Source organism: Mya arenaria, chromosome 17, assembly GCF_026914265.1.
Source record: "Mya arenaria isolate MELC-2E11 chromosome 17, ASM2691426v1".
Classification (NCBI taxonomy): Eukaryota; Metazoa; Mollusca; class Bivalvia; order Myida; family Myidae; genus Mya; species Mya arenaria.
This window is the reverse complement of record NC_069138.1, coordinates 5680282-5706807: the sequence shown is the minus strand read 5'-3', so window position 1 is coordinate 5706807 and position 26526 is coordinate 5680282. Positions and strand designations below refer to the sequence as shown.

The following is a 26526-nucleotide window of genomic DNA, read 5'->3' as shown; positions in this document are numbered from 1 at the left end:
GTTCTGCATGCCCTGTATATTATTCCCCGCCGAACCGAAGGTTTCGGGAGGGGGATATTTGTTGTCTTTGTCTATTATTCCGTCCGATCGTCTCTCCGTCACATATTTTTTCCGTAACCATATCTAGTATACGGATTAGTCAGATAATGTTCCAACTTGGTCAGAATGTCCCTCTTGAATAATTACTGACTGCTTGTAAATGTGGGTCACTTGGGTCAAAAACTAGGTCACTAGGTCAATTCTTAGGAAAATCTTTGTGACATATTGGAGACATTATAGTTGGTGCAATATTCATGAAACTCTATCAAAATGTTTTCCTTGATAAACTCTAGGACTTATTGCAAAATAGGTCATGTGGTGTCCGTAACTAAGTCACTACGTCAAATCTTAGAACAAAGTCTTGGTAGCATACTAGTCCTATATTTATGAAATTGAATCAGAACGTTTTCCTTGATAAAATAAAAGACTAGAATGAAACTTGAGGTCAGAAAAAAAAACTCGGGGTCAAATCTTGGTGTCCGAAACCAACTATTGGTATTGATTAGTCAGACTTTGTTGAACCTGTGATCAGAATGTTCCCCTTGATGTTATCTTGGTAAACTTTAACAACAGGGTCTCACGGGATCAAAAACAAGTTCATATGGTCAAATCTGAAAAAAAAACTTTGTAAAGGGGCGGAGACAGTATTTCCACTCCAATGTTCATGAAACGTAATCAGAAATCGCCTCGATGAAATCTTGAAATAGTTTGAAAATAGGTCACATGAGCTTAACAACTAGATCACAAGGGCAAATCTCTGCTTTTGCAATATTATATTTCTAAGCAATAAAAAACAAAACCTTTTGCATTACACAGGATTTTGGGGCGGAAGTTAAACTATGTATTTAAGGCATAAGGCTGGGTATTCAAAACACAGTTCCAATCGCATCAGTCAAATCCGACTTCTTATCCAAATACCACTGTGTCATTTTGTAATCTATATCCGAGGTAGTTTGGTAAAGATTGAAGAAACAATAGAGAGTGGATTTTAATAATCAAAATAATAATGATAACAGCAATACATACCAAAAATATTGTTGTACTAAGCAAGTATATATTTTGAAAAAAAAAATATGTTTTCGGTTATTATACAATAATACGTTCGCTATTCCCAAGGTCCCCAAAATCCACCTAGTTTTGCCGGATCCGAACGGGGATCCGGCTTTGGATACACACACGGTACCGCAGATTTCTGGTAATCTCTAAGCTTATCTAACATTTTTGTCACTATTCCTGGCTCTGTTTCGGACATGTCATGTTGCTCCGTAGGATCTTTCATAATGTTAAACAACCAAAGGTTCTTGGCGTTTAGTCCAGTCGTTTGTTCGTGAGCATCTCTTACTGGCAAACCGTACTCCGGAGGCGGAATCCAGCTTCCGTTACCTGTTATAGAGGAGCGTGAATATGATAACTTTGAAATAACCGAGGCAAGTTAAACTACAGGGACAAGCAAACATTAAATGAAGACCCCGTTAAGAGCCATAATGTCAAATTTTCCGGAGGAATCCAGTTTCCGTAACCTGTTGTAGAGGATCTGAACTTCAGGGACAATTCCAGTAGTTAGATATTTAACGAAGACAATACTGGTTTCGTTACCTGTTGTAGAGGGGAGTAAACTTCATATACAATTCCAGTAGATAGATATCTAACGAAGACAATACTGCTTCCGTTACCTGTTGTAGTGGAGAGTGAACGTATTCACTCAAATAAAGCAAGCCAAATAAAGAACCCTAGGGACAAGCCCAGTAGAAATACATTTAGCAAATGCCCTGTATAGAGGCACAATGCTAAAACTTAATAGACACCAAAGGAGAGACAAACAACGTCCCCAAACAACATGGAAAGACCACACATGCATCAACAGGAATTCATTTTGGAACAAAGACTTATAATATGTATGTGTATCACATCGTGAGGAGCTATCAACATCATCTCTACATTTCTGCCAACAACAATCAGTAATTCTAGCTTTAAAATGGTGCATAAATATATTCATATCTCTAACATCCTGGGCAATCCAAAAGAGTAGTTCTTTAATTTAAGTTGCCCAGGCACGCCTTATTAAATAGTCGTGGGGAGGGGGGCTCAATTATAATACACGAAATCCGTGGAAGTCTGTCTTCAGGTATATGTAATATATTACACAAATTATTTTAACACATTTTGAAAAACAGACCATATGCAGTGATACTTCCCGACATTCATCTAAGGCCACACAGTTATTTACAGAACTCCTAGAAAATATTTACAAAATTCAAGATGTACTCTTTCGAATCCGTTACATTCTGTGATAAGCCAAATCTCTGAGCCAAATGTCAATATGGGTGGTCACTGACAAAAAAACGCGTACACAATTCATAGTTTACCTGGGTCGCCTGTGATGATTTTCCAGTCTCCAACTCTCAAAGCCGCTCTTATAGTTGTATCGAAGGTGCCATTGTAGAGAGGTCTGCCCGAGGGTTTGAAGAGTTGGTCTATGTTGTGTAGTATCTCTTGGCGTGGACTGTCCCCTGCGTTACTATCAATAGAAATTGATATAGAGGATATTTGTTGATTATTTTAGTGTAAGATCGTATTTTATTACACGAGTGTCATAGAAAAAATATATATGTGTAGAGTGGCGAAGCTTACACTGAAATCCACACATTTTCTTTGCTTTTATGTTTATTTTCTGAGTACTATTGGTGTTATAATCAATATTTCTAAATACCCCCTTTTTAGAAAGAGTGTTTGTTACGCCGCTACACGTGGAACGCCCCTCACACAAAGTTTTGATATAGTAGTTGATGACGTAGATTTAATTTCTATTTCCGGCTCGTGGAAAATTACATCTCAAATAAGTTTTAAAAAGTTCATTATTTACTCGTGTTTTAGAGCAAATATTTTATGAATAATCAGCAATACACTTTTAGTAATGCATCTATGTTCCAAATAACAACGGTTAATGCAGGAAAGTATTTTTAAATTGGAAAAACGTATTTATATAATGTATTAATATATTTAACACATTTCACTTTAATGCTCAGAACAAAACAAAAAAACATTTAATTTATGTACATGTAAAACCATTAGCCTTTATACATGGGCTTTAAAGCGCCAAATTATCACTAATACTAATTCTTTTTGTTTCTGTACACAAGCCATATGCCTATTTTTATGTTTTGACAAATAAAGTCAAATGAAATAAATATTATATTGATTTAAAACAATACGTTTCTTTTGTAAATGTTTCAAGTGTAAATCTGCATAGTCTCCCTTTAATTCAACAGGACAAAATCACAAAATAACAAATGTTCAGGTCACCTTATTGTCGCCCATTGATCAAATCCATCAAGAGGTTTGGTTCCGTTCAGGTTTCCCTTTGCTAACTTAACTAGAGTCGGGAACCAATCCGTTACATGCATCAATTCCATGGTAGCTGATCCAGTCATCTGGGAACCAATCAGTTTGCTGTGCACAAACCCAACTGCATGCATGCCTCCATCCCACAAAGAATGTTTCCAGCCACGGAGAGGGTAATTATTGCCCCCAGCAGCAATTTCGCCACCGTTATCTGGAAGTGGAAACTTTTGTCATGATGGGAACTATTTCTTTTACATATTTCATTAAAACACAATAATGTCTATTCAAGCTATCGATCAAGTAAAAATTATATGGACAATCACACAAAAGTCAATGAAAACTACAGGGGCAATATAAATTAAAACTTTAGGGACAAGTCCTGCAGTCAAAATTCATATTTTAACTCTATCTTAAGACACACGAAAAGGCCCATTATACGACACTGAACTAGAGTCATAAACGAGCAATCCCCACAGAAAGACCACAGCGTTTATTGATGCAAATATAATCTGTCTTGTGCCCCAAAACATAGTTTATATTTTACATAATTGACTTCTAGGTTTGTCCCTGTAAGTATATTATTATTATTATTATTATTATTATTATTATTATTATTATTATTATTATTATTATTAACTTTGAGTCATTTACCTGTAGTAAAAACCAAAACAGTGTCATCCCAAAACCCCCTCTTTGTCATGGCTTCTGTTATATTCCCAACGGCTTCATCCATGCACGCCACCATACCTGGAGGTAAAAATGTGATACAATACGATTTTTTTGTAAAGTAAATAACAATTTCAAAATATTGTGTACACATTAAAACACATTCAACAGTTTTGGTTTCGTTTCATATTAATCAGCAGATTCCGGTAGCAATGCCTTCAATTCAGTCATAAAAGATAACTCACAATAGAACAGATCTCAATCGTTTGGAAATGGTTATTTAGGCTCTTAGCCATAAAATATCAAATTTCGTACTTATATATCTGATCTTTTTTCAGCTGACTTGTATCACTGGTTTCTAGACTATTACGCAAAATGGCTTAAATTCAAAGATTACAAACAAATGAATAATAGAAGTTATTTATTTAACTAAACGTTAGTTACAGCCAATCTGTTAGCGTGCAGCTTTAATAAAATATTTTTTTGCGTACATGTACAAGTGTAATATTGAAGTTGGAAATTCAATTAATGGAATCACCTGCGTATATACGCCTGAATTTGTCGTTGATGTGTCGATAAGGCTCCATGTATTTCTCCGGTACTTCCATCGGAGCGTGCACAGCTTGGAAAGGGACGTACAGAAATAGGGGCTGTAATTTATGACCATATTATGTAAGTTGTATGGCTCAAACACTCAGAAACAAAATAAGCTGTAGAAACATTTTTTTTTCATTTAAATGAATTTAAAATTGGCTGAATAGTTATATAATCCCAAATCATATTATAGTTGGCAAATCTGTGTTAGGCATGTGCGAAAGTTAAATTTATTTCACCAGGTTGTTTTATCTCTCCATATGGTCAAATCATTTCTCAGAGCTAGTCTCTAATTCAGAGCAATTGTTTATTTATAAAATAATTGCAGTATATAGGAATGAAATTTCAGAAGCCCCTAAAAAAGACGAATTTTTTTCATCGAGATAGCAAATGCAAAAATTATCATTAAATATCATTTTTGCTGGTCAAATGATTTTGAAAATTATTTTTCAATTTTATACAAGATTTATATCATAGATTCTACATCTAAAATTTAATAATGTTGTTGTTTTCTTAAAATTTGAAGTGAAAATTGTACCCATCCATATTGTGCAAAGCGACTACAACTTATGGTTAAGGAGAATTTATGGACGATTTTTAACTTCAAAACAAACCTTGTCTTCATCATGGTTATTGATAACATCTATCGCTTTTTCAGCAAACAATGTGGTGGAGTAGGTTCCGTTGTAAGCGTCTGTAGGATGGGTCATATCGCGCATGTCCGTGCCACACTTGTTGTCATAGCAAAGATAGTGAGTGTAGTAGGTCTCGCCTCCAGTAAGGAAACCTGGAAACAAATTAAATTAGAAAAAAATGCCAGCCAAACATGGATTGCCACACTGATTATCATGGCAAAGGTAGTGAGTGTAGTAGGTCTCGCCTCCAGTTAGGAAACCTGGAAAACACAGGTGGCCCAACTTACTGATATACCAAAGGTAGCGGGTTAGGTAAATCCTGCATTCAGTAAAGAAAAGAAAACAATACGGGTTGCTCCACTTACTGATATAGTAAAGATAATGGATGTAGTAGGTCTTGCCTCCACTAAAGACAACTGGGAACGAAAAAAGAAGGAAGACATAAAACAGTGTCTGCCAAACACGGATTGCCACAATTCTTGTCATAGCAAAAGCAGTGTGGTTAGTAGGTCTCGCCTCCAGCTAGGACACCTGAAAAGGCACGGGATACCACACTGAATGACATAGGCAAAGGTAGTTGGCGTAGTAGGTCTCGCCGCCTGTTAGGAAACCTGGGAACAAAATAAAGAAGGAATAAAACAATAACTGCCTAACATGTCCGTGCCGCACTTGTTGTCATAGCAAAGGCAGGGATTGTAGTAGGTCTCGCCTCCAGTTAGGAAACCTGGATACAAATTTAAGAAGAAAGAAAACAAACATTACCTGCCAAACATGGATTGCAGCACTTATTGTTATAGCAAAGGTAATGGTTTGGACTGCCAAACTGATTGTCATAAGAAAGGTTGTGAGTGTAGTGCGTCTCGCCTTTAGTTAAGAAACTTTAAAACAAATTAAGAAAGGAGCAAAACCATGCCCGCAAAACACACTAATGGTAGAAAGGTTGTACTACAAATAATGTGTGTTAAGGCAAGATCTCTCCTTCTCTAATTGAATCATGAAGTGATTCATAATACGCTTAACCTAACATGCCTGTTTCAAACTCTATGTGATCCATTCTGGTTTCAGACGTAATCAGCATAGTAGCTAGAAATGTTATAAAACAAATATATATTTCACTTGTGTAGTGAAAGCAGTAATTGTGTTTGCATAAGCTACATAAGAGTTCGAGCCACGGCTCGAATTCCTAATTGTCTCAAACTGGATAAAAGGGACCGATTTCTTTACACTGAAGGCGTTCCCGCTTGACTCGAATTTCCCGAGGCTCTTTTTTTGCCTGTCCATTGTAGCTCGAGCCAACGGGCCTCGCCTGTATTTTTGTGATAAAAGGGACCGATTTCTTTACACTGAAGGCGTTCCCGCTTGACTCGAATTTCCCGAGGCTCTTTTTTTGCCTGTCCATTGTAGCTCGAGCCAACGGGCCTCGCCTGTATTTTTGTGATAAAAGGGACCGATTTCTTTACACTGAAGGCGTTCCCGCTTGGCTCGAATTTCCCGAGGCTCTTTTTTTGCCTGTCCATTGTAGCTCGAGCCAACGGGCCTCGCCTGTATTTTTGTGATAAAAGGGACCGATTTCTTTACACTGAAGGCGTTCCCGCTTGACTCGAATTTCCCGAGGCTCTTTTTTTGCCTGTCCATTGTAGCTCGAGCCAACGGGGCCCGCCTGTATTTTTGTGATAAAAGGGATCGATTTCTTTACACTGAAGGCGTTCCCGCTTGGCTCGAATTTCCCGAGGCTCTTTTTTTGCCTGTCCATTGTAGCTCGAGCCAACGGGGCCCGCCTGTATTTTTGTGATAAAAGGGATCGATTTCTTTACACTGAAGGCGTTCCCGCTTGGCTCGAATTTCCCGAGGCTCTTTTTTTTGCCTGTCCATTGTAGCTCGAGCCAACGGGGCCCGCCTGTATTTTTGTGATAAAAGGGACCGATTTCTTTACACTGAAGGCGTTCCCGCTTGGCTCGAATTTCCCGAGGCTCTTTTTTTGCCTGTCCATTGTAGCTCGAGCCAACGGGGCCCGCCTGTATTTTTGTGATAAAAGGGATCGATTTCTTTACACTGAAGGCGTTCCCGCTTGACTCGAATTTCCCGAGGCTCTTTTTTTGCCTGTCCATTGTAGCTCGAGACAACGGGCCTCGCCTGTATTTTTGTGATAAAAGGGACCGATTTCTTTACACTGAAGGCGTTCCCGCTTGGCTCGAATTTCCCGAGGCTCTTTTTTTGCCTGTCCATTGTAGCTCGAGACAACGGGCCTCGCCTGTATTTTTGTGATAAAAGGGACCGATTTCTTTACACTGAAGGCGTTCCCGCTTGGCTCGAATTTCCCGAGGCTCTTTTTTTGCCTGTCCATTGTAGCTCGAGACAACGGGCCTCGCCTGTATTTTTGTGATAAAAGGGACCGATTTCTTTACACTGAAGGCGTTCCCGCTTGGCTCGAATTTCCCGAGGCTCTTTTTTTGCCTGTCCATTGTAACGCGAGACAACGGGCCTCGCCTGTATTTTTGTGATAAAAGGGACCGATTTCTTTACACTGAAGGCGTTCCCGCTTGGCTCGAATTTCCCGAGGCTCTTTTTTTTGCCTGTCCATTGTAGCTCGAGCCAACGGGGCCCGCCTGTATTTTTGTGATAAAAGGGACCGATTTCTTTACACTGAAGGCGTTCCCGCTTGACTCGAATTTCCCGAGGCTCTTTTTTTGCCTGTCCATTGTAGCTCGAGCCAACGGGGCCCGCCTGTATTTTTGTGATAAAAGGGACCGATTTCTTTACACTGAAGGCGTTCCCGCTTGGCTCGAATTTCCCGAGGCTCTTTTTTTGCCTGTCCATTGTAGCTCGAGCCAACGGGGCCCGCCTGTATTTTTGTGATAAAAGGGACCGATTTCTTTACACTGAAGGCGTTCCCGCTTGGCTCGAATTTCCCGAGGCTCTTTTTTTGCCTGTCCATTGTAGCTCGAGCCAACGGGGCCCGCCTGTATTTTTGTGATAAAAGGGACCGATTTCTTTACACTGAAGGCGTTCCCGCTTGACTCGAATTTCCCGAGGCTCTTTTTTTGCCTGTCCATTGTAGCTCGAGACAACGGGGCCCGCCTGTATTTTTGTGATAGTATATGCGATACGTGAAATAGCTACGTCCTAGGCATACTTTCAATCGGGAAATACGAACTGCTATAGAACATTTAAACAAACAGTCCAGTTATAAACAAGAAAAAATTGCCCGACGTCAGAAAAAAGACATACTTCAGTTATAAATACACTTAGCAGTTGTTGCGCTTTAATCCTTAAGTTCAAATCTTGATCAAGTGATTGGCTAACTCCTGTTAGTTTTTTTTGTGTTAAGATTACATATAAAATCTTACCACACTAACCAAAGAAAGAATCGAAGCCCCTGTTCGTCGGTATATAATCATCTTTATAGAAGCCTAGATGCCATTTTCCGACAGCATGTGTTGAGTAGCCAGCCTCTTTGAGCTTATCAGCAAGTGTTGGGCTATCTAGTGGTAAACCACTGGGCTGATCTGGCCATATGATGTTGTGCTGTAGACCTGTGTGAATCTGAAAAACAGCAATTATTACATTATTCGAGGATGAGAGTCGCTTTCTGGTATATGTGTCCACCTCAAATAGAGTGTGGGTTCGATCTTCACCAGGGGTATCTTCTAATAGCCACACAAAAGGGGCACAAGTACTGGATTTCGCCCATAAAACGGACTCGTGCGTGATTTTAAAAGCTGTCGGTGTTCATTTCTGCCAAGTGAGCTTAAAGAACTAAGTAAACACTAAGTAAAATATTCATGAATATATTCAGTGGAGTATGTCAAAAATGTTCTTCCTTAATATAAACATTTTATGCATAGCAATTGTGATAGCAATGAAAGATCCGTATTGGTATGGTATTTTTGTCTTTATTAAAAACGGAATTGGGCGTAATTTATGTTATCTTCAATGTTAAGCTTAAACAGGTTTTTTTTTTTTTTTATATTCGACTACTACAGGGCTTGTATCTGCAGTTTTCATTCTATTTCTGAAACATATTAAATTAACTAAACAAACATACTTGATATCTGCCGGAAAGCAGCTGGCTTCTTGTAGGAGTACAAATCGGTTGAACATAGTAATTCTCGAGACGAACACCACCTAAAGCGAGCTTGTCCAAATTCGGAGTCTGAAAGTCGCGGTTATGGTAACCAATATCGTGGAATCCATAGTCGTCTGCAACGATCAGCAATATGTGGGGCTGCTTCGTGCTGATCTTGTGTATGGTAAGGTAGACGATAAAATAGGTGATGAAAGGTCGATGGGCCATTTTGTTTAATATCTGAAATGAACAAAACATGTCATTTGTTTTTTGCACGTTACTTGAGTTGAGCTTGGGTTGAAGGTCACCAAGCCGAACAAGTGGATTTCCCAAGACCATGAAACCATTAACGCTCGAGTAAAATGGTGAGTGATGATGTAATATTGTAATATCTTTGAACTCTTAACCCCAAATAAACATAACCATTATTGCTTCAATTGTTTATATTTATCGAAAAGGATGAAACGATATCGAATGCAGTTGTTCTTTTAAAGGATACTGTGTTCAATTTGAAAGAAATGTGCAGAAAACACGGTATTTCTCCCTTTTGCAACCAAAGTTTGCATATGAATCAAGAGCATAACGTACGTCTAGATGGTAATATATTGTTTCCCCATAGTTTTCATGATAAATGCATGCACTTTAAAATATGTTATCTTATTTTATGACCTATTTAATGACCTTGACATGATGAATTATCAGCAAATTGCATTTAATAGTGTAAACAGCGAATGTAGGTTGTTCGTATTTAATTTAAGGCGGTGTGTTTAATATTCTAAAACATTCGGTATATTTATCATGGAATACGGTAATTAAATATATATTTGTTTCATGCAATGAATAAATCTATGATAATTTTTTAATAAGGTAAATCATTGTTAACATTAATTCTTTAAGGTAATCATAATACATAATTATGTTATAGGTAAGCTGAACAGCTTTACAAATAATAATACAATATTTAGCCATAATGTGTGGTATATATTGTCTTGATGTTTTTAAAATTGAGAATACTGCTGAAGTTGATGACGGGGCGGGGTTTGAAGGAGGGAGGCGGTGGCAATGTTGCACCTTTCACGTTTCAGTACTGTTTCTTAAGAGTTTAAAGCAACCAGACGCCTTGCTGTTGGTTACAGTATGTTAGGGTTTTGCCAAGATTTAAATATGAAAGGGTGCTGTAGAAAAGGGACAGGGTGCTAAGGGTAAAAGGGGCCACATTGAGTCTGGCTATGAAGAACTTGAACATTAGGAATTTGGCCGAAAATATAAGAAATTGTGCATTTAATATGAGGATATAAGTAATATATGGTTTCAACTGCTAAATATGTAAAGTGTGTATGCAATTATAACCTTATTAGAAGTTGTACGCAATACAAAAGCAATATTTGACTGTCTTGAGCATTTATTTCTATAAAGGCAGAAGGGTACCAATGCTGGTCTCCATGGGGGCAGAAGCGTGCAACTGAAAAAGGTCAGGGTGCAGCGCCCTTCCATTACTCTTCAGCTAATGAATGATCTCATTTTTTGTTTGTTTTGCAATGGATTTACTCTGATTTTACAGAATATAACTTTGAAACACCGTTTTCGGTTTCTGATGGTATGAGGGACAAGTTTAATGAAAATGGAGTCATCATGGTCAGGTAAAAGATTTATATTTGCTTTAAAGTAATATTTCGATTAAGCTAGGGTTATGGGTATTCTGAATTGTAACTATGTTTAGAAATACATTTTTCTACATTTCGACAAATATACATTATAGCTATGTTAAGTATTCATTTGTAAAGAGAACATCCGATAAAATATATAATATGAATGTCGTTGTTCAAATGATGATGGTAAAATGGAAACTACACCTCCCTCCGAACAACAATGACAAAAACTTGGTCCTTTCTTCAAAGATTTAAAGGGGTTTTGATAAAGGATATGATTTGTAATGATTGGAGGAGTGGTAGTTCTTTTAATTAAATCATGAAATTGATATTCTTCTCTAGAAACCTCCTTAGCAAAGAAGAGGTTGATTATATCATGGCCAGTATGCAGGCTCCAGAATTCAAACAGACGATGAGAGGGGTAGATATAAGACTCTTGATCTCAATATTGTATTGTTTATAGGTTTAGATATTCGGTACTCTGTGTTTCTCTTGATCTCAATATTGTATTGTTTATAGGTTTAAATATTCCGTACTCTGTGTTTGATTGCTGTGCAGTACATTTAAAGTGATGTTAAACTTATAGTTTCGCCTCAGTGTTCTTAAGATGCAGGGGTAAACAAAAACAAGTGCCCTTCTACCTTTAAAAACGATGTACCACATGTTGGCAACCTTTTAAAGTCTGAAATTATGCTGAAATCAGAGCTTTTTGATAAACAAATTATATTTTCACTAACTACATAAACGTCAAATCCCTATTGTGTTGAACGTAGACATGCTGTTGTGTAATTGTGTAGGATAATAATCCATTGTTTTTTGTATTTTGTTTTTGTTTTGTTTTATAAAAAGCAAGTCGTTTACACATTTTACTGTCGACGTCACTATGTCATTACTATACCAAACATGTTATTCTGGTTTATCAAACTGACAAATTATTGCAGAGTTATATTGCGACCCTTAATCAAGTTATACGTTTTTGCCATAATATCCTAATAGATATAATCTGTAGGTAATCAATGAATAAATGTTATAAACAAAACATGTAAGATGCACTCTTACTCCCAAATAAGATTAACCACAATTAGTACAATTGTTTTAATATGCCAAAAATGATGAATTAATGTCGTATCAATGGTTTTTATGAAGGATACCGAGTATAATTTAAAAAAAAGGTGCAGAAAGCACGGTATTTCTAACTTATGAGGCGACAGTAGATCGCTGTCCTTTTAAACTCCAATAGATCAAACTCTTTAAAAGGTTGATGACGGGGAAGGTAGAAAGGCGCACATGAATATCTGGAACCAGCCCGGAAAGGACGTCACTGGAATGGTTGGCAGGTGCGAGAAAGTGGTGAACACGTGTGAAGCATTGCTTGAAGGCGAAGTGTATCATTACCATTCTAAATTGATGGGGAAACCCCCAAGAGAGGGCGGAAGACATCTCTGGCATCAGGACTATGGGTACATGTTTTACTTTTATCATTTCTTTACCAATGTATTAAAAGCACACACTTTAGGTTGATACAAAAACATGTTGTTTTTTTATTTTTTTTTTTATTTTAATGCATTTAATTTATCATTTCATAACTCATTTGACTATACTGATCCATGTTTTACTTTCTATATTTTGGTTTATGCAAAAAAAATGTTTTAATTTCCATTAATAACTCATTTGACTATCATGATAAAAAATGATTTGTGTGCAGTATATTTAAAATAAATAAAATATTAGCCATTATAAATGATTTGTTTTTTAAACAAAAGCTACGTGGCCACATATTCGCCAGTTAAAAAGCAACAACATAAAATTATAACTAATATTGTTTTGTGTGTACACAACTCTTATGTACTATTTATTAATCATTACAGTCAAATGCGTTTCGCATTAAAATCAAAAATATATTTTTTGCGTTAATCTTTTTAGGCGCCTTGAAGATATATGGACTAGATGGCATAATATTCACGTCGTTAAGCCTAATCATAAGGCAAAGCGTTTGTCTCGACTGTTTTTATTCAGTTTAACACGAATAAAAACCTTTCCAGGTATTGGTACCAGAACGGATGCCTATTTCCCAACATGATAACAGTGTTCATCGCCATGGACAAATGTGAAAAAGCTAATGGATGCTTACAGGTCGGTGTTTTTTGTATTATGTAAATTTATGCTTTAGAACTATGTTAAGTTTTATTATATAATGTTTGATAAAGGCAGCACTACACATCTATAGGTTGGTATTTCCAACTCCTCAAGTTTTACTGAAATGGCCTGATGTTTCGAACTCGCTTGATACATTCGTATAACATAAATAACAATCGAGTTTCATTAATTCTTTAACTCAGAAATCGCAATGAAAGGTATCGAAATTCCATCGAAATTTTAGTCTAGTATCTTCTAGGGTCTGAATGGACGTTTTGTATTATTTCGTTAACTGAAAACAATAAATAAATATTATCAAAAACCTATTCCAGTATTTACCAGGGTCGCATCTTTGTGGTCGGCTAGATCATCATAGATTAGGTGGTCAGTTTGAAGCGGACACAGACCGCATTGAAGACATAAAGAAACATTGCCCATTGGCTTTCGCGGAGATGGAGTCAGGTAATATGTTACAAGGGATGCCGGTATCTTTGCGAAATATTAGCAAAAAAAATACAACACAAAAAAACAAATATAGTTGTGGAAAATGTAATTAAGGAGGCATAACTTGACAAACGCTTATTAACAAATGTTGAAATTATATTGACCTGAATGATGTAGGTTTATATGTTTTGTCATGAATTCCAAAAACATCGATGCAGCTTTTGCCAATTTAAGCCAAGTTTCTCTGATCAGTAAAATGTATGCATTTAATTTGTACCAATTCGCAAACATTTCCACCAGCAATTGTTCCTTTTATGTTATAATTCTTCAACATTCCCGAACAAGTCTTGAATGTCACCATTGCTGTTGGCCTAGTTTTTTTGTATAGTATGTATGCACTGTGCTGTTTATGGAGTTTTGTGCTGTTCTTCCATGTTTCTTGTTTGTGATTTTATGTTCTATGTCTTTAGCGTTTACCCAATACCATTAAACCGGGTTTATGTTTAAAATTATTGTTGCTACTGAGCTTGTTTCTGTAGCTTTTCGCATAAATATAATGGATTTCTGGAGCCTGTTGGTCTGTTCTATGTTAAGCCCTCTGGCATTGGATTTTCAAAATCAAATTATTGTTTTTAAAATCGGAAAAATATCTTATATTTCCAATCACTAAAATAATTAGAAAGTTTATATGCAACAAAGAATAGTTTTCAATAATCTTTCACATTTTTGGCATCTTAATTTTTAGTTAAAATACAAACATTCAAGTTTGAAAGTTCGTTACCTTTGAGGATGCTGTACATCGCATAAACATGGAAACTGATTCAGCGGTAGCATTGCTATATTACTCGTTGTATTTATTTATTTCCAGGGGATGCGTTGTTCATGCATTGCAATGTTCTGCATTGTAGCAGCGCCAATCTGAGCGACAAGCGCCGATGGGCTTTACTCTGTTGCTATAACAGGGCCGACAATAACCCCATTATCAAGCATCATCACCCGCAATACACTCCATTGAAAAAGGTTAGGTCCCAATTTAATGAAAGTTTCCAAACAAAGAAAAGCTTATGTAGCGTAATTCATTCAGCTAAATGTCTTCTTAAATCTTGTTTTTACGAAATATGAAATAGTTTCTAGTGATTTTCATAAAGATATTTTCATTTCCGTTTTAAGTCTTCAAGCTCAAACGAATGTAGATACCACAAAAATTAAACGAAATATAAAATAATTGAGATTAGCTAAATCAATTATACAAAATATAGTTGGATTATTACTTACCTAAATTGGATTTATTACTTGAGTTACAATATGTCCTTGTTTGTAAACATTGAACCAAATTGGAATTACAAGTAAGTTCAAAATGCGTTTGAGCCAAGTAAAGTAAAAGTGAACTCCACACTGTGTTTTATTGCTATATGTGCTAGCATGGATAGAAACTTAGCTAGAATAGACGGGGACGTGTATTAGTCTTATATTCCTAATTACAGGTGACGGATGAATCCATTCTTTCGTGCACTACTATGATTGACGTGGAAGGCAAAGACTTCATGCCGCTAGGAGTGGACAAAACGTCGCTGTTGGAAGACGTCAAAGCTTAATGAAAAACAGATCCAAAATCTTTCATCTATTATTTATATTACACTGATAAATCGATATAAACCACCGGAATGAATAAAATAGCACATGTTCTTGCGGCCCTTTATATTTGATAAACAGTATTATGTGATTTGTAACAGTTAATTAGTATAATTTTACATGAACCTTCATATGGGCACAAGCGCAAGGTGCGCGTTTTTTTAATGATTATGCTTGTCTTGTTTTTCCTAAAGGGACTTCGAATATTTTCCAAGATTAAGAAATTGTTACATTTGTCTTTGTCTTCCAATGTCTTTATAATAAATGCAGTTCATATTTTATCCGATAAGACTTGTTTTCTTTCATCGAGGATATTTATATTGTTTCATTGAAAATAATGTATTAAACAAAGTTTGCAGTCAACACAGTGTCCAGCAAAGTTAATATATGAATGATAGGGGGGTATCCCAAAGTTTGGGTAAGTGGGGTAACTTAGAGGCGTAATCCTTTTGTATTTTTTTGTTTTCTATATTGAAATTAAAATAAACGATTAAAGGATTCACCCGCCGCCCCCTCCGGTTCCGCTAGTAAAAGCTGTATGCTAGTCGTACAATAACTCAGTAGGAATTTATATAGCTAGCACACAGAAACGTATGGAATAACTCTTTCATGAACAATACATTTAGGCTTTTTTAAAGAAAACCATATGGTTATTCTAAAGCATACCATCAAGTTATGTTTGGAATTAAAATTAGTGCTATTCCTATTTTAATATACCTTAACTAAAATGTAATTCGGAAGACGTACAATCAAGCTGCCAGCATTTTGAACGTCTAAGGTTCGATTACGGCCTTGGAAAAGCAACGTTTGGTGTGTGGTCACAAAGCCGGAAGTGTCCCCCCCCCACATCACACCAACACACTATCAGGTAAAGTCGTGTCAACATCAAGTGTCTTATACTTGTTAAGAACTTGTTCCACACTCATTGGAAAATATATGTATAAACACAGTCAAATGAGTTAAACATGATAATGCATTAAAATGGCTTTAAGTTATATTGTGCGCCTTTAAAACCCTATTCATACCGTATTATAAAATAAAGTGTTAACTTATAAAATATATGTAACAGCTCAACTGAAAATAGCATGCAAATAACACAATTATTTGTAAACGGAGAGGTGTCACGTGATTATCTGCATACAGTATAGTTGTCCTTATTTATAGTAACCTCCCTTAGTTAGTGTGTATAAATTGAGGTTAATGTAAAATAAACTCACACTTCAGTGATATGCATACTATCTGATATATTTGAGATAAAATATTCATTGAACAATAATGAGTTTATTTTAAATTTACATGATATAGATGTGACGGAGATCAAACTAGTTGTACATGGACTTTTAAACGGATAACACTAGTTTTACTTGATGTTTTTAGTTTTTAGACCAACCACTAGTTTTTAACCTTTGAGTTATCAAAAGTGTGCATATTCTTTCTACAAGATGAGTCTTCGAGGTTAGTTTAATTCTTAATACGCATATTAATGTTATATTTGTCATATATACTGAAGAATTGTAATATCTACTAACGAATATGAGAATATGTTTATATATAAATTTTACCTGCTTTCTTTACACTACTAAGTCCATGTATTTGGGTCAATAACAGCTGCCGGTATTCTATTTATTCTGTATACTGTATTGAATGACGGAAGTTAACGATTTGAAGCCAATTATATTTACACTGGGCTCTTGGGTTTCAAATTTCATCCACATTATATCCGGACTCCTCACAATAGAAAACCTTTAAGCGTGAAAAATGGGCTATATGCTTATAATTAAACTTATGTAAATTCAACTGGTTTTTAAATTTATATGTATTAAAATCCACATTAAAATGTTAAAGGCACATACTATAGGTAGATGCAATATTTCATAGGTTTAACTCATTTGACTTAAATGATCAAAACATAAAAAGCATATGAGTTGTGTACAGATATAAAGTATATGCCTTTATGAATGTTTTTTGTGCATTCGTAGCTACGTGGCCACTAATTCCACGGTAAAAAAGCGCCATAATTTAGCTAGTATTTTTTAATATATTAAGTTGTAAAAAGAAAGTGGTAGTTCGAGTAGTTTTTATTTAACTACGGCGTCAAGGTAAACGAAACGTACTCGACAACTAGAGGAACAAATCGGATTAGAACAGCCATCGATAATTTCTTGCTTTGTTGAACTATATAATATATTCAGAATTCAAGTTCACGTGTAGTTGTTAGTTCATGTCTATCTCGTGACTATTAGAATTATTCATTGGTTTAAAACTTATGACTATTCATATCAGAGTGGTTCGACGTTATATCAATTGGTATGTAATGATTCTCATTCATATAGAACAGATAAAAATGAGCAAACTGTTTTATGCACGTTTTTTTTATTTATGTCACATAATAAAATGTCAGATTATTTCTAGGCCATGTGGGTGGGGTAATAATTAAGTTGAGTACATGACTACTGAATGATTTATTAGTTTCGGTTGATTCTCTAGATTTCAAATATGAGGGTGGTGATTTCGTCATCACAGATGAAATGAAAAACGCTTATAAGGAAGATGGCTACATACTCGTCAGGTAAAGAGAGTTTTAATCAGTTTTAAACTAATTGAAATAGCTATAATTTTTTTTAAATCATTTGAAATAACTTTATTTTAGTTTTAACCTAGTAGGAAAAATATATAAATAGTTTTCGAAATATTTGTTATTGCCGTATTATATGTTTTACCAAATAAATTAATAGCATAAATATTGATTCAATGATGAACCTAATTTGTGGGTTTGATAAAAGTAGTTTGACCCAAACGGTATGAATCTCGCTTAATATGCTCTCATTGTCTTATCTTTTCAGAGGTCTGTTTTCAACAGAAGAGGTGGCACACATTGAGAAAGCAATTATCGAAGGACCAATTCTAAACCACTCATACGGGGTAACGTAGCACCATTTGTGTGTATTTGTTTGCGTTCTGGTCCTTCGGAATTCTCCAATATGGCTTGGTGATCGGGAAAGAGAGTACCGCCCAATCCGTTGTTTCATTTATATAAAACATATTAAGTGATGGACCTGGTACCAATAATTTAACAACCATGTTGAACCTACGATAAAACTTTATTGATGTGATTAACAAACAAATAAAAAAAACTTTGTTTTGACAGATCTACGATAAAAATAACATTGCTGTGATAAACCTACGATAATAGATACTACTGTGATAAATCTACAATAAATACCATTGCTGTTATAAATCTACGATAAAACACCATTTCTTGGATAGACCTACAATATAAACATTATTTATGTTATAACTCTACGATAAAACATCATTGCTGTGATAAAGCTATGATTAAAAAACTCATTAAGCAACTAAATTGATTAGCATGCACACAATTGTTTCAAGTATCATGTCTATCGTTAATGACAATTCTAAATTCTAAAGTACTTTATAGTGTTATTTTCATGTTCAGTCTACAAATAAACGTATTTTTAATCACAGGTAGATGACGGAGAAGGGAAGAAAGCACACATGGTCCTCTGGAATCACCCCGGAAATGACGTCACTGGAATGGTTGGTAGGTGTGAGAAAGTAGCCGGGAGTTGCGAAAAGGTGAACTTTCTATTTTGCTCACTATTGTTTATTAACTTTTTTTATGACATTTGCATTTTAGAAATGTATACATAATGATTATTAATTCGCCACCTTTATGGAAAAATGGCGCCAGGGCCTGGGTTCACGCTTATTTTATAAGTCCCATGACAAACAATGATAAGACGTTGCGGCCGCATAATTGGCTTGCTAGTTTTACAAGCTAATCAGATAATTGGATTTTAGGCAGGGAAAATTACTCTCGTCTTAGTTTGTTTTTAACTGACCACTGTCTAAGGTTAATTACCACTTTAATAAGCTTCTATTGTCAAGCTTCTCAACAGCCTATTGTTAAGTTGAAATAATTACAATATACAACTTCTGAGTGTACCACGGTAAAACAAAGTATACATTATTGATCTTGTTTCAAGTTGTTTAACATTATTGTAATTAAATATACAAACACACCAGCTGCTCGGTGGGGAGGTCTACCATTACCATACAAAGCTAATGAAGAAGCCTGCGAAAGTTGGCGGCAAACACATCTGGCACCAGGACTATGGGTAAACGCCTTAATTGTGTTTTTAGTTTTCAATTAATCGGCTCATTAGTAAGGGCTATAGTTAGCCCACTCGCTTCTCATCAAGGCATCCCGGGCTCAATTTCCGGCCTTCATGGGCCTTGGCGTATGTTTTCACTAATCATCCGGAATCAATAGTAAATCTATGTTTGTTTAAAGTCTCCCTTTAAAGCAAAATATTGCCTTCCGACGTAGCATTTATGACGCAATTTATCACGTGGTATACACACGCTGCCTTTGTTGAATGAGAAGTGTAGTAAAATTAGCAAGACAAACATATACATACATATACTAGGCGTGTGCAAACAATATGATTTGCCATACACATTTTCTTTAAAGATGCACTCTTACTCTCAAATAAGATTTACCACGGTGAATATAATTGTTGTAATATACCGAAACGAATGAATAAATGTCGAAACCAATGGTACTTATGATGGTTACCGAGTTTAATTTTAAAGAAAGTTGCAGAAAACAAGGCATGACCTTCTTATGAGACGATAATAGACCTCATTAAATCTTTTAGCACTCACCAATCATTTACAGTTTTTGCGCTTTCAACCATTAAATACACGGTGTCAATCGTGTTATCAGTCATTAATATTTTCCATAAATGCATTATTTAGTAAGTAATTGAGGGTTTGTCACTCAAAATTTATGTTTGTTATACATGTGTAAGTATTGAATTTGAATTAGAGTGTCACTTTCATCCCAGGTATTGGTACAACAACGGCTGCCTGTTTCCCGACATGATGACCGTATTCATCGCCATCGACAACTGTACAAAGCAGAACAGCTGTTTGCAGGTATTATGCGGGTTCCTGTCGTAAGAGACTAAGCCATATATGGCCGATTATTAGCTTAAAACCGTCTGGCATTATATCTGCTTTATGTCGAAGCAAAATAAAGCTGACGAATTTTCATTAAACCAAAAGAATATTGCGTTTCTAACAACTCGTGAAATACATTTTAAAACTAGATCACGGAATGATATTTCATTTGGCTGAGATTTCCTAATTTGTTTTCAGTATTTTTCGTGGCGTCTGTAGTTTTAAAATTCGTGTTTGAATTATGTATAGAAGTCTAGAACATTATAAAACTAGCCAGACTTAAATACAGACCGTTAAAAGTCCAATAGATACCGAACAAAAACACTGTTACCTTGCAACAAATGTATTGGTGACTGCCTTGGAACTGTCTTCGAAACGGAGAGTTTACTGGGGGTTCAAACCGATTTATTGGTACCAAATCTCTCACTTGTTCAACCATTCATTAATAATAGCAAGCTTTATAACACAATCTAACTATAACTATGAAGTTTAAATTCGAGTATAGAGCAATAGTTTATTCAGATGTGGCGCACTTGTCCTCCTTAAATGTCGAGGTGAACGATTCGTGTCAATATGGTTAACAGGGCAAGAGATATCCTAAAAAGCAGTCTTTTGGATTCAAATTAACCTACGCTTCCAATGCCAAATCTCCGCCCAAACTCCCAGTAAGTATATTTTCTAATCCTGAGGGGGGATGGGACACAGGAAATAAGTCCACCACAAGTGTTCTCCTCTAACGTAACTACTAAAAAGTTACACTATAATGTCAATCTATTAATGCACATATTACATTGATAAGTTTGTCTTCTCAATCAGGTGCTGAAATCATCGCACAAATGTGGTCGTATCGACCACGTGAGGGTTGGGAACCAAGTAGGAGCAGATGTCTCCCGGGTTGATGAGATCAGCAAGGTCTGCCCACTACAGTTTGTGGAGATGGTGGCGGGTAAGAAAGTGACTGCAAGTACTCTAAAGAATATCATTACCTTAAATCATATTCCGGTATAGACTCATTTGTCATTTATAAAAAGTGAATTGTAAACTACCTTGGGGGCCTTTAAAGAAAAGGATTTAAACTTGAAGATTATGTTATTTAGGTAAGCAATATGCTCTACTAAAATACGAAAAATAGAAAAACTTGTATTTTATAATCTAAGTAATATTTCTCGTCAATGTATATTTCATAATTCGAATTGAATACTTGAATACAACTACTGCAATTGCGTTTCATTTTCCTGCACGGTTAATAATGGTCTAATCTGCTTCGTTACCTTCGCCAGTATAGGAATAGCCGGTGTGATACTCCATTTTAACAATCTTCCGTACCTATCTTCGCTATAAATTATAATCACTCGTTCCTCTTATGAGCCGCGATCATCAAAAGTGCGTAAAAGTAAACGTTTAAATTATCTTTTTTTGTATCATATCGAGCATGTTATAACAACAAGAACCGTTGACTACATTTATCGAACCATGGACGTTCTAACACGTCGCACGTACAAAACATACGAACAACACATACATACCTCTCATGCATAAGTTTAACCTTAAATTTTACTTCAAGAACTATCCATTCCCTACACAAATTATATATGTACACAATACTAGGCGTTGCCCTATGGTATAATATTACAAAGTATATCCATTTACTTTCTAAAATGTATATTAACAGATATATTTTCACTTCAGGCGATGCCCTTTTCTTCGACTGCAACTTGCTTCACTGCAGCAGCGCCAACATGAGCGAAGCCCGGCGTTGGGCGTTCCTTTGTGCCTACAACAAGGCAGATAATAACCCTACCAAGGAGCATCACCATCCCAGATATACGCCCCTTCAGAAGGTGAGAATATTCCTTTTGCTATGCTTTCCTTCGTAACCACCCCAACCAGATACACGCCTCTTTAGAAGGTAAAATGATTCTTCGTTTGCTATGCTTGTCTTCGCTATCATTCCCAACCAGATTATATCCAGCTTGTCTAGAATGTAGGGACAGGACTGGCCTATATATGCTTTAGAACATTTGCAGGATCTACAATGGGCATTGTATCTCATTTTAATTTAATAAACTCACGATGCGATATAGTTTAACACAGTAAGGTTTTCTATGAATACATTTTTAATTCACTTTGAATTCGAAAAACATACGTTTCATCTGATTTTCTTTTTTTCAAATCAATCAATAATACTATGATTTATTTTGCTTTGAAGAATTAGCAACCTTTGCATCACACAATCTTACAAAACATTTGTTTTAAATGCTCAAATAAATGTGGTATCAATGTAACTTTTTAAGTCTTTCTCCGTCAGATATCTCTTATTTTTATATCCAGACATTCCACTTTTCTCATAAAGAGTACCAAATGCAGATGTGTTCTTCTCCTGCTCCTCACAGGTCTCAAACAAGGCCCTTGTCATTTAAATAATCCTTTCCAGTCGTTTCATTTTAATCGAAGCCATATTGGTCACAACCAAGCTTTAACCATACAAATGTCTATCCATAAACATCCCTTGCCTCCATATGCATACAAAAATGTCCATTTCCTCATCTGCATATAGCTATTCATCTCGTGTTTGACCCAAAGATAGATTTCCTCGCCTTCATAAAGACCCCGAGCTCATCTTTAGCCTATCAAAAATAGACCCCAGAAATTCCATTTTCTCGCCATTTTCAGTAAGATCCCAATCGCATCTTTAGCCAATTATAAATAAACCCCAAAACAATCAACATTTCCTCGGCTACAATTAGCTCCCAATTCCATCTTTAACCATACAAATATCTTATTAGGAGTTCCATTTTAATCCAGTTGAAGATATCAATCTAAGTTTTACTATGTACATATCACCATATCACCCTTAGAATTTTATTTCATCACCACCATATAAGTCCTACTATCAGCTTTAGCCAGACACATTTTTACCACATAACTTCCAAATTCCCCATCCCAATATAGCTCCCAATCTCATACTTTACCAACAAGTGCCGCACTCACAGCGTTTACTATTAAGATAACTAGCCATGAGCTTTCAAACGCCTCTATATCTCCCCGTATCTCATCTCTACCCGCAGAAATTGCTACCTATTAAATTTCATCCCATCCCCTCCTGATATGAACTAATCTCATTTTAATCGTGCATATATTTACCCAAATATTTCCATTCGATCGCCTCCATATATTCCCCTATCTCATCTTTAACCATACACATTTCTACTTTCCTCGCCTCCATATATTCCCCTATCTCAACGTTAACCATACACATTTCTACTTTCCTCGCCTCCATATATTCCTCTATCTCATCTTTAACCATACACATTTCTACTTTCCTCGCCTCCATATATTCCTCTATCTCATCTTTAACCATACACATTTCTACTTTCCCCGCCTCCATATATTCCCCAAGCTCAGAGTTAACTATTCAATCCACTCAAGACTTTCCATTCCCTCCCCTTATAGGTCCCCGATTCAGCTGTGGTGGAGTGTCAGGAGTTCAAAGATATGAGTGGAAAGTCCTTCAATTCCATCACAAAAGAGACAAAATCTCTTGAAGAAGTCAAACAACAAGAGGTGTCTAGGTAACCACAGAATTGTTAATGAACCAAGTGAACAGAAGGGATGAATGGAACCGACTTTTAACCATCATTACAACAGTATATCATGTTACAGTTTAAGGCCATATATTAGATTACACCAATACATACAAAAGCTATCATGTATCGGTGTTTGTATGTCTTTTGTAGATTCAATTCCGCAATTAAATAATTAACCATTGTCATTCATATTTAAATTGTTTAATTAACTTGACGATATCTTGACATCACAGGCAATCGGTTATAAGACGGGCACAATAAGTCACAATAATTATCAAGAGTTTGTTCACAAGTAAATTGTTTTGCATTACTGGACTTCATCCCATATAATGAACTTAATCTATGTTGACATATTTAGCCTATATGCTTCTTTAGGTATGGTCGAAGTCATGGAGTCGGTATCAGTGTTAACAATTTTGAATTTTGGGCAAAATTGGGAAAACATTGAAATACACATAACATCATAAAATAAATTGCTCTAAAGCACATGATGATAACTGTCAAATACATATTATATGTATCAATATATGTCATTATGACTCAACCATTTGTTGAGTTTGTCTCTTAATCAACAACAAGGATGGGACGCACACTGAGACCAGCTGAAATCACTCATTGAATTGGTATTTATCACATGGCGTTTCCTATTTTAAGTGAAGTACAGTGGAAACTCACTAAACCGGATCTCCACAAAACCGGAATCCTCGGGATACCGGACTTTTTTCAGAGTCTCTATTTCCCCCTTCTATTTTCAATGTAAAATAATCCCTACAAAACCGGAACCTCGGAATTCCGGATACCGGACAAAAAATCGAGAAAATGTGTTCGTTATCAACGTAGTTTTACTTCACAAAACCGGACGTATATTTTTCCAAACATGTCAAAAAGTTTTTGCGTATTAGGAATTCGCGAATCGCGTGTCACTTTGTTTTGACAGCCGGTGCGTCGTTAAATATTGCACCTGTGATGTTGTGTTAACTCGATAATCGATAATGATGATTGCGCTGTGGATTGACTGCCACGCGATAATCAAACGATCATCCAACTTGTGAAAAGAAAATTGATTGCAACATTAATTTGTTTGTTGCTGAAAATAAAGAACTAGAAACGCTTATTAAGTGATCATTTTGGAGGGTTGTTTTATCTTAAGACTTCTAAGATTGAATTAAGTTAGAGCGGTGCGTTAATTAAACTATCAAACATACTTAACAAGCATTAAATCAACTTCCCTGAAAAGGATAACTCAATTAATATTTTGAGTAAAATTACTCCGTACATCATATCCTCACTAAACCGGAATCCTCACTAAACCGGAAATTTTGCCCAGTCCGGACCTTGTCCGGTTTAGTGAGTTTCCACTGTACAACATTCACGAATTTTCTGGGGAAGATATAACAGTAGTGTAATATAACTTGATTTTTGAGTAGTCCTTTCGCCCTACTAATTTAGCGCCAAACCTTTTACCGAACGTTTTCATCGACCACTATGTCATGTGACTAAGATAACCTTACTTTCGTTGCCATTTAATACAAACGTTGTATTAACAATACAAGGGAAACCACAAGCACAAGCATAGTTGTTTAAAAAAATAAACTGTCCACAAGGCAAGAGCCCTAATTACCATGGACTTGAGACACTGACGTATAAACCTCACATACACAAATGTAAAACATGTGTTCACGAATGAGTCTATTTGGGCTTAAACTAGTTTATATGTCTATAATCTCACAATCTTACCAGATCCGTTATGTATACTATATATAAGTGAGCTTTGATGTTGAAGAGTTCTCCCCAATGATACACGCATTTTACTAAAATGGCATCTTCAGTTTTCTAGGAGTATCAACTCATTTTACAATTCAATGAGTATTTAAAATTATTTTAAAATTATAACCTTAAGTTTCTTATTTCGTTTAGCAAAAGTACTAATTTAAACATAATCTTTCATCTTCAACTTCTACAGAAGAACACACCTCACAAAATATCTGCTGTATTGTTTTTTTTTGTTTTTTTTTTGTTCTTACCCATACTTTTCTTCGGTACTTTTATTCATTAGAATTATATTATTTGTAACAGTGGTCGGAGTTATTAAGGAAGTCTAGACAGTAAGTTTGTGGAAGCACATTAACTCCGTTTCATTTAAACAAACATGCTTCTCTATACCCATGTTATTGCAGGTAAAGGACGGTGCGATTCTTGAATGCAAGGAGATCCATGATATGACAGAAAAGTGGTTCCACAAACTGGGAGATGAAACCAATTGTGAAAAGAGTAAAACTGAAGAGGATAAATAACTTTGAACTATTGAAATGTTTTGTTTCCTTTGCCATATGTACCCTTCGCCTTTGATTCCTGTTCGTTTTAAAGATGGACTTAAGCTTGTAGCCTGGTGTTCTTGGACTAATATAGCAATACATATATATGTATAAATGTAAAGTTGTCTTGTGACATGTTTTTTTTTCAAAAATCAAGTGGTTGAGAGAACATGTCTTCTTCAACGACTATCCTTTCCCGATCACCTAATTAGCTTTCGACTGATCGTTGTTAACGATATTTCAATTGCAGATACATACATCAAAATGCACTGTTTACAACGACAAACGTATACACGTAACGGTTATCGTTTTATTTTCATTGATAGGTACGTACATGCATATATAGTGAATAACGCATCGGAGATAAACTCAGTTTGTTTTAAACTCAGTTTGTTTCCTTTTTATAGTTAATGAATAACGCATTATTTTCCACCA

At 35.8% G+C, this 26526-nt stretch overlaps 3 protein-coding genes across 4 annotated transcripts; 2 read left to right on the top strand and 1 right to left on the bottom strand.

Annotated features, from left to right (window-relative positions):
- Positions 1-1014: 1014 nt before the first annotated feature.
- LOC128224022 (arylsulfatase B-like) lies at positions 1015-16945 on the bottom strand. The gene is made up of 9 exons (XM_052933617.1): positions 16766-16945; positions 9322-9582; positions 8633-8819; positions 5256-5428; positions 4586-4697; positions 4033-4128; positions 3343-3592; positions 2406-2557; positions 1015-1422 (listed from the first exon to the last, which is right to left on the bottom strand). The coding sequence occupies exons 2-9, from the start codon at positions 9568-9570 to the stop codon at positions 1145-1147; spliced, it is 1497 nt and encodes a 498-aa protein (XP_052789577.1). The 5' UTR covers positions 9571-9582; positions 16766-16945; the 3' UTR covers positions 1015-1144.
- On the top strand, positions 9973-15484 carry LOC128224024 (probable phytanoyl-CoA dioxygenase). The gene is made up of 8 exons (XM_052933621.1): positions 9973-10150; positions 10904-10982; positions 11334-11412; positions 12249-12451; positions 13034-13124; positions 13460-13589; positions 14440-14591; positions 15056-15484. The coding sequence occupies exons 1-8, from the start codon at positions 10141-10143 to the stop codon at positions 15164-15166; spliced, it is 855 nt and encodes a 284-aa protein (XP_052789581.1). The 5' UTR covers positions 9973-10140; the 3' UTR covers positions 15167-15484.
- On the top strand, positions 16382-26217 carry LOC128224023 (L-proline trans-4-hydroxylase-like). Of its 2 annotated transcripts, XM_052933618.1 has the most exons (10): positions 16382-16658; positions 17691-17772; positions 18047-18125; positions 18690-18800; positions 19251-19342; positions 20075-20165; positions 21006-21135; positions 21879-22030; positions 23643-23761; positions 25954-26160. In XM_052933618.1, the coding sequence occupies exons 1-10, from the start codon at positions 16646-16648 to the stop codon at positions 25955-25957; spliced, it is 873 nt and encodes a 290-aa protein (XP_052789578.1). In that variant the 5' UTR covers positions 16382-16645; the 3' UTR covers positions 25958-26160. The 2 variants fall into 2 exon arrangements, with proteins under 2 accessions (XP_052789578.1, XP_052789579.1); XM_052933619.1 differs by lacking the exon at positions 23643-23761 and having other exon boundaries at positions 25954-26217.
- Positions 26218-26526: the final 309 nt, after the last annotated feature.

Excerpts from the sequence above, each read along its gene's own strand:
- LOC128224024 (XM_052933621.1), top strand. Across the intron at positions 11,413-12,248 it reads TCAAACAGACGATGAGAGGG|GTTGATGACGGGGAAGGTAG; the intron begins GTAGATATAAGA and ends ACTCTTTAAAAG. Across the intron at positions 12,452-13,033 it reads CTCTGGCATCAGGACTATGG|GTATTGGTACCAGAACGGAT; the intron begins GTACATGTTTTA and ends AAACCTTTCCAG.
- LOC128224023 (XM_052933618.1), top strand. Across the intron at positions 18,126-18,689 it reads TTCTAAACCACTCATACGGG|GTAGATGACGGAGAAGGGAA; the intron begins GTAACGTAGCAC and ends TTTTAATCACAG. Across the intron at positions 19,343-20,074 it reads ATCTGGCACCAGGACTATGG|GTATTGGTACAACAACGGCT; the intron begins GTAAACGCCTTA and ends CTTTCATCCCAG.
- LOC128224022 (XM_052933617.1), bottom strand. The coding sequence starts at position 9,570 with ATGGCCCATCGACCTTTCATCACCTATTTTATCGTCTACCTTACCATA. Across the intron at positions 8,820-9,321 it reads TGCTTTCCGGCAGATATCAA|ATTCACACAGGTCTACAGCA; the intron begins GTATGTTTGTTT and ends GCTGTTTTTCAG. Across the intron at positions 1,423-2,405 it reads AATCATCACAGGCGACCCAG|GTAACGGAAGCTGGATTCCG; the intron begins GTAAACTATGAA and ends CCTCTATAACAG.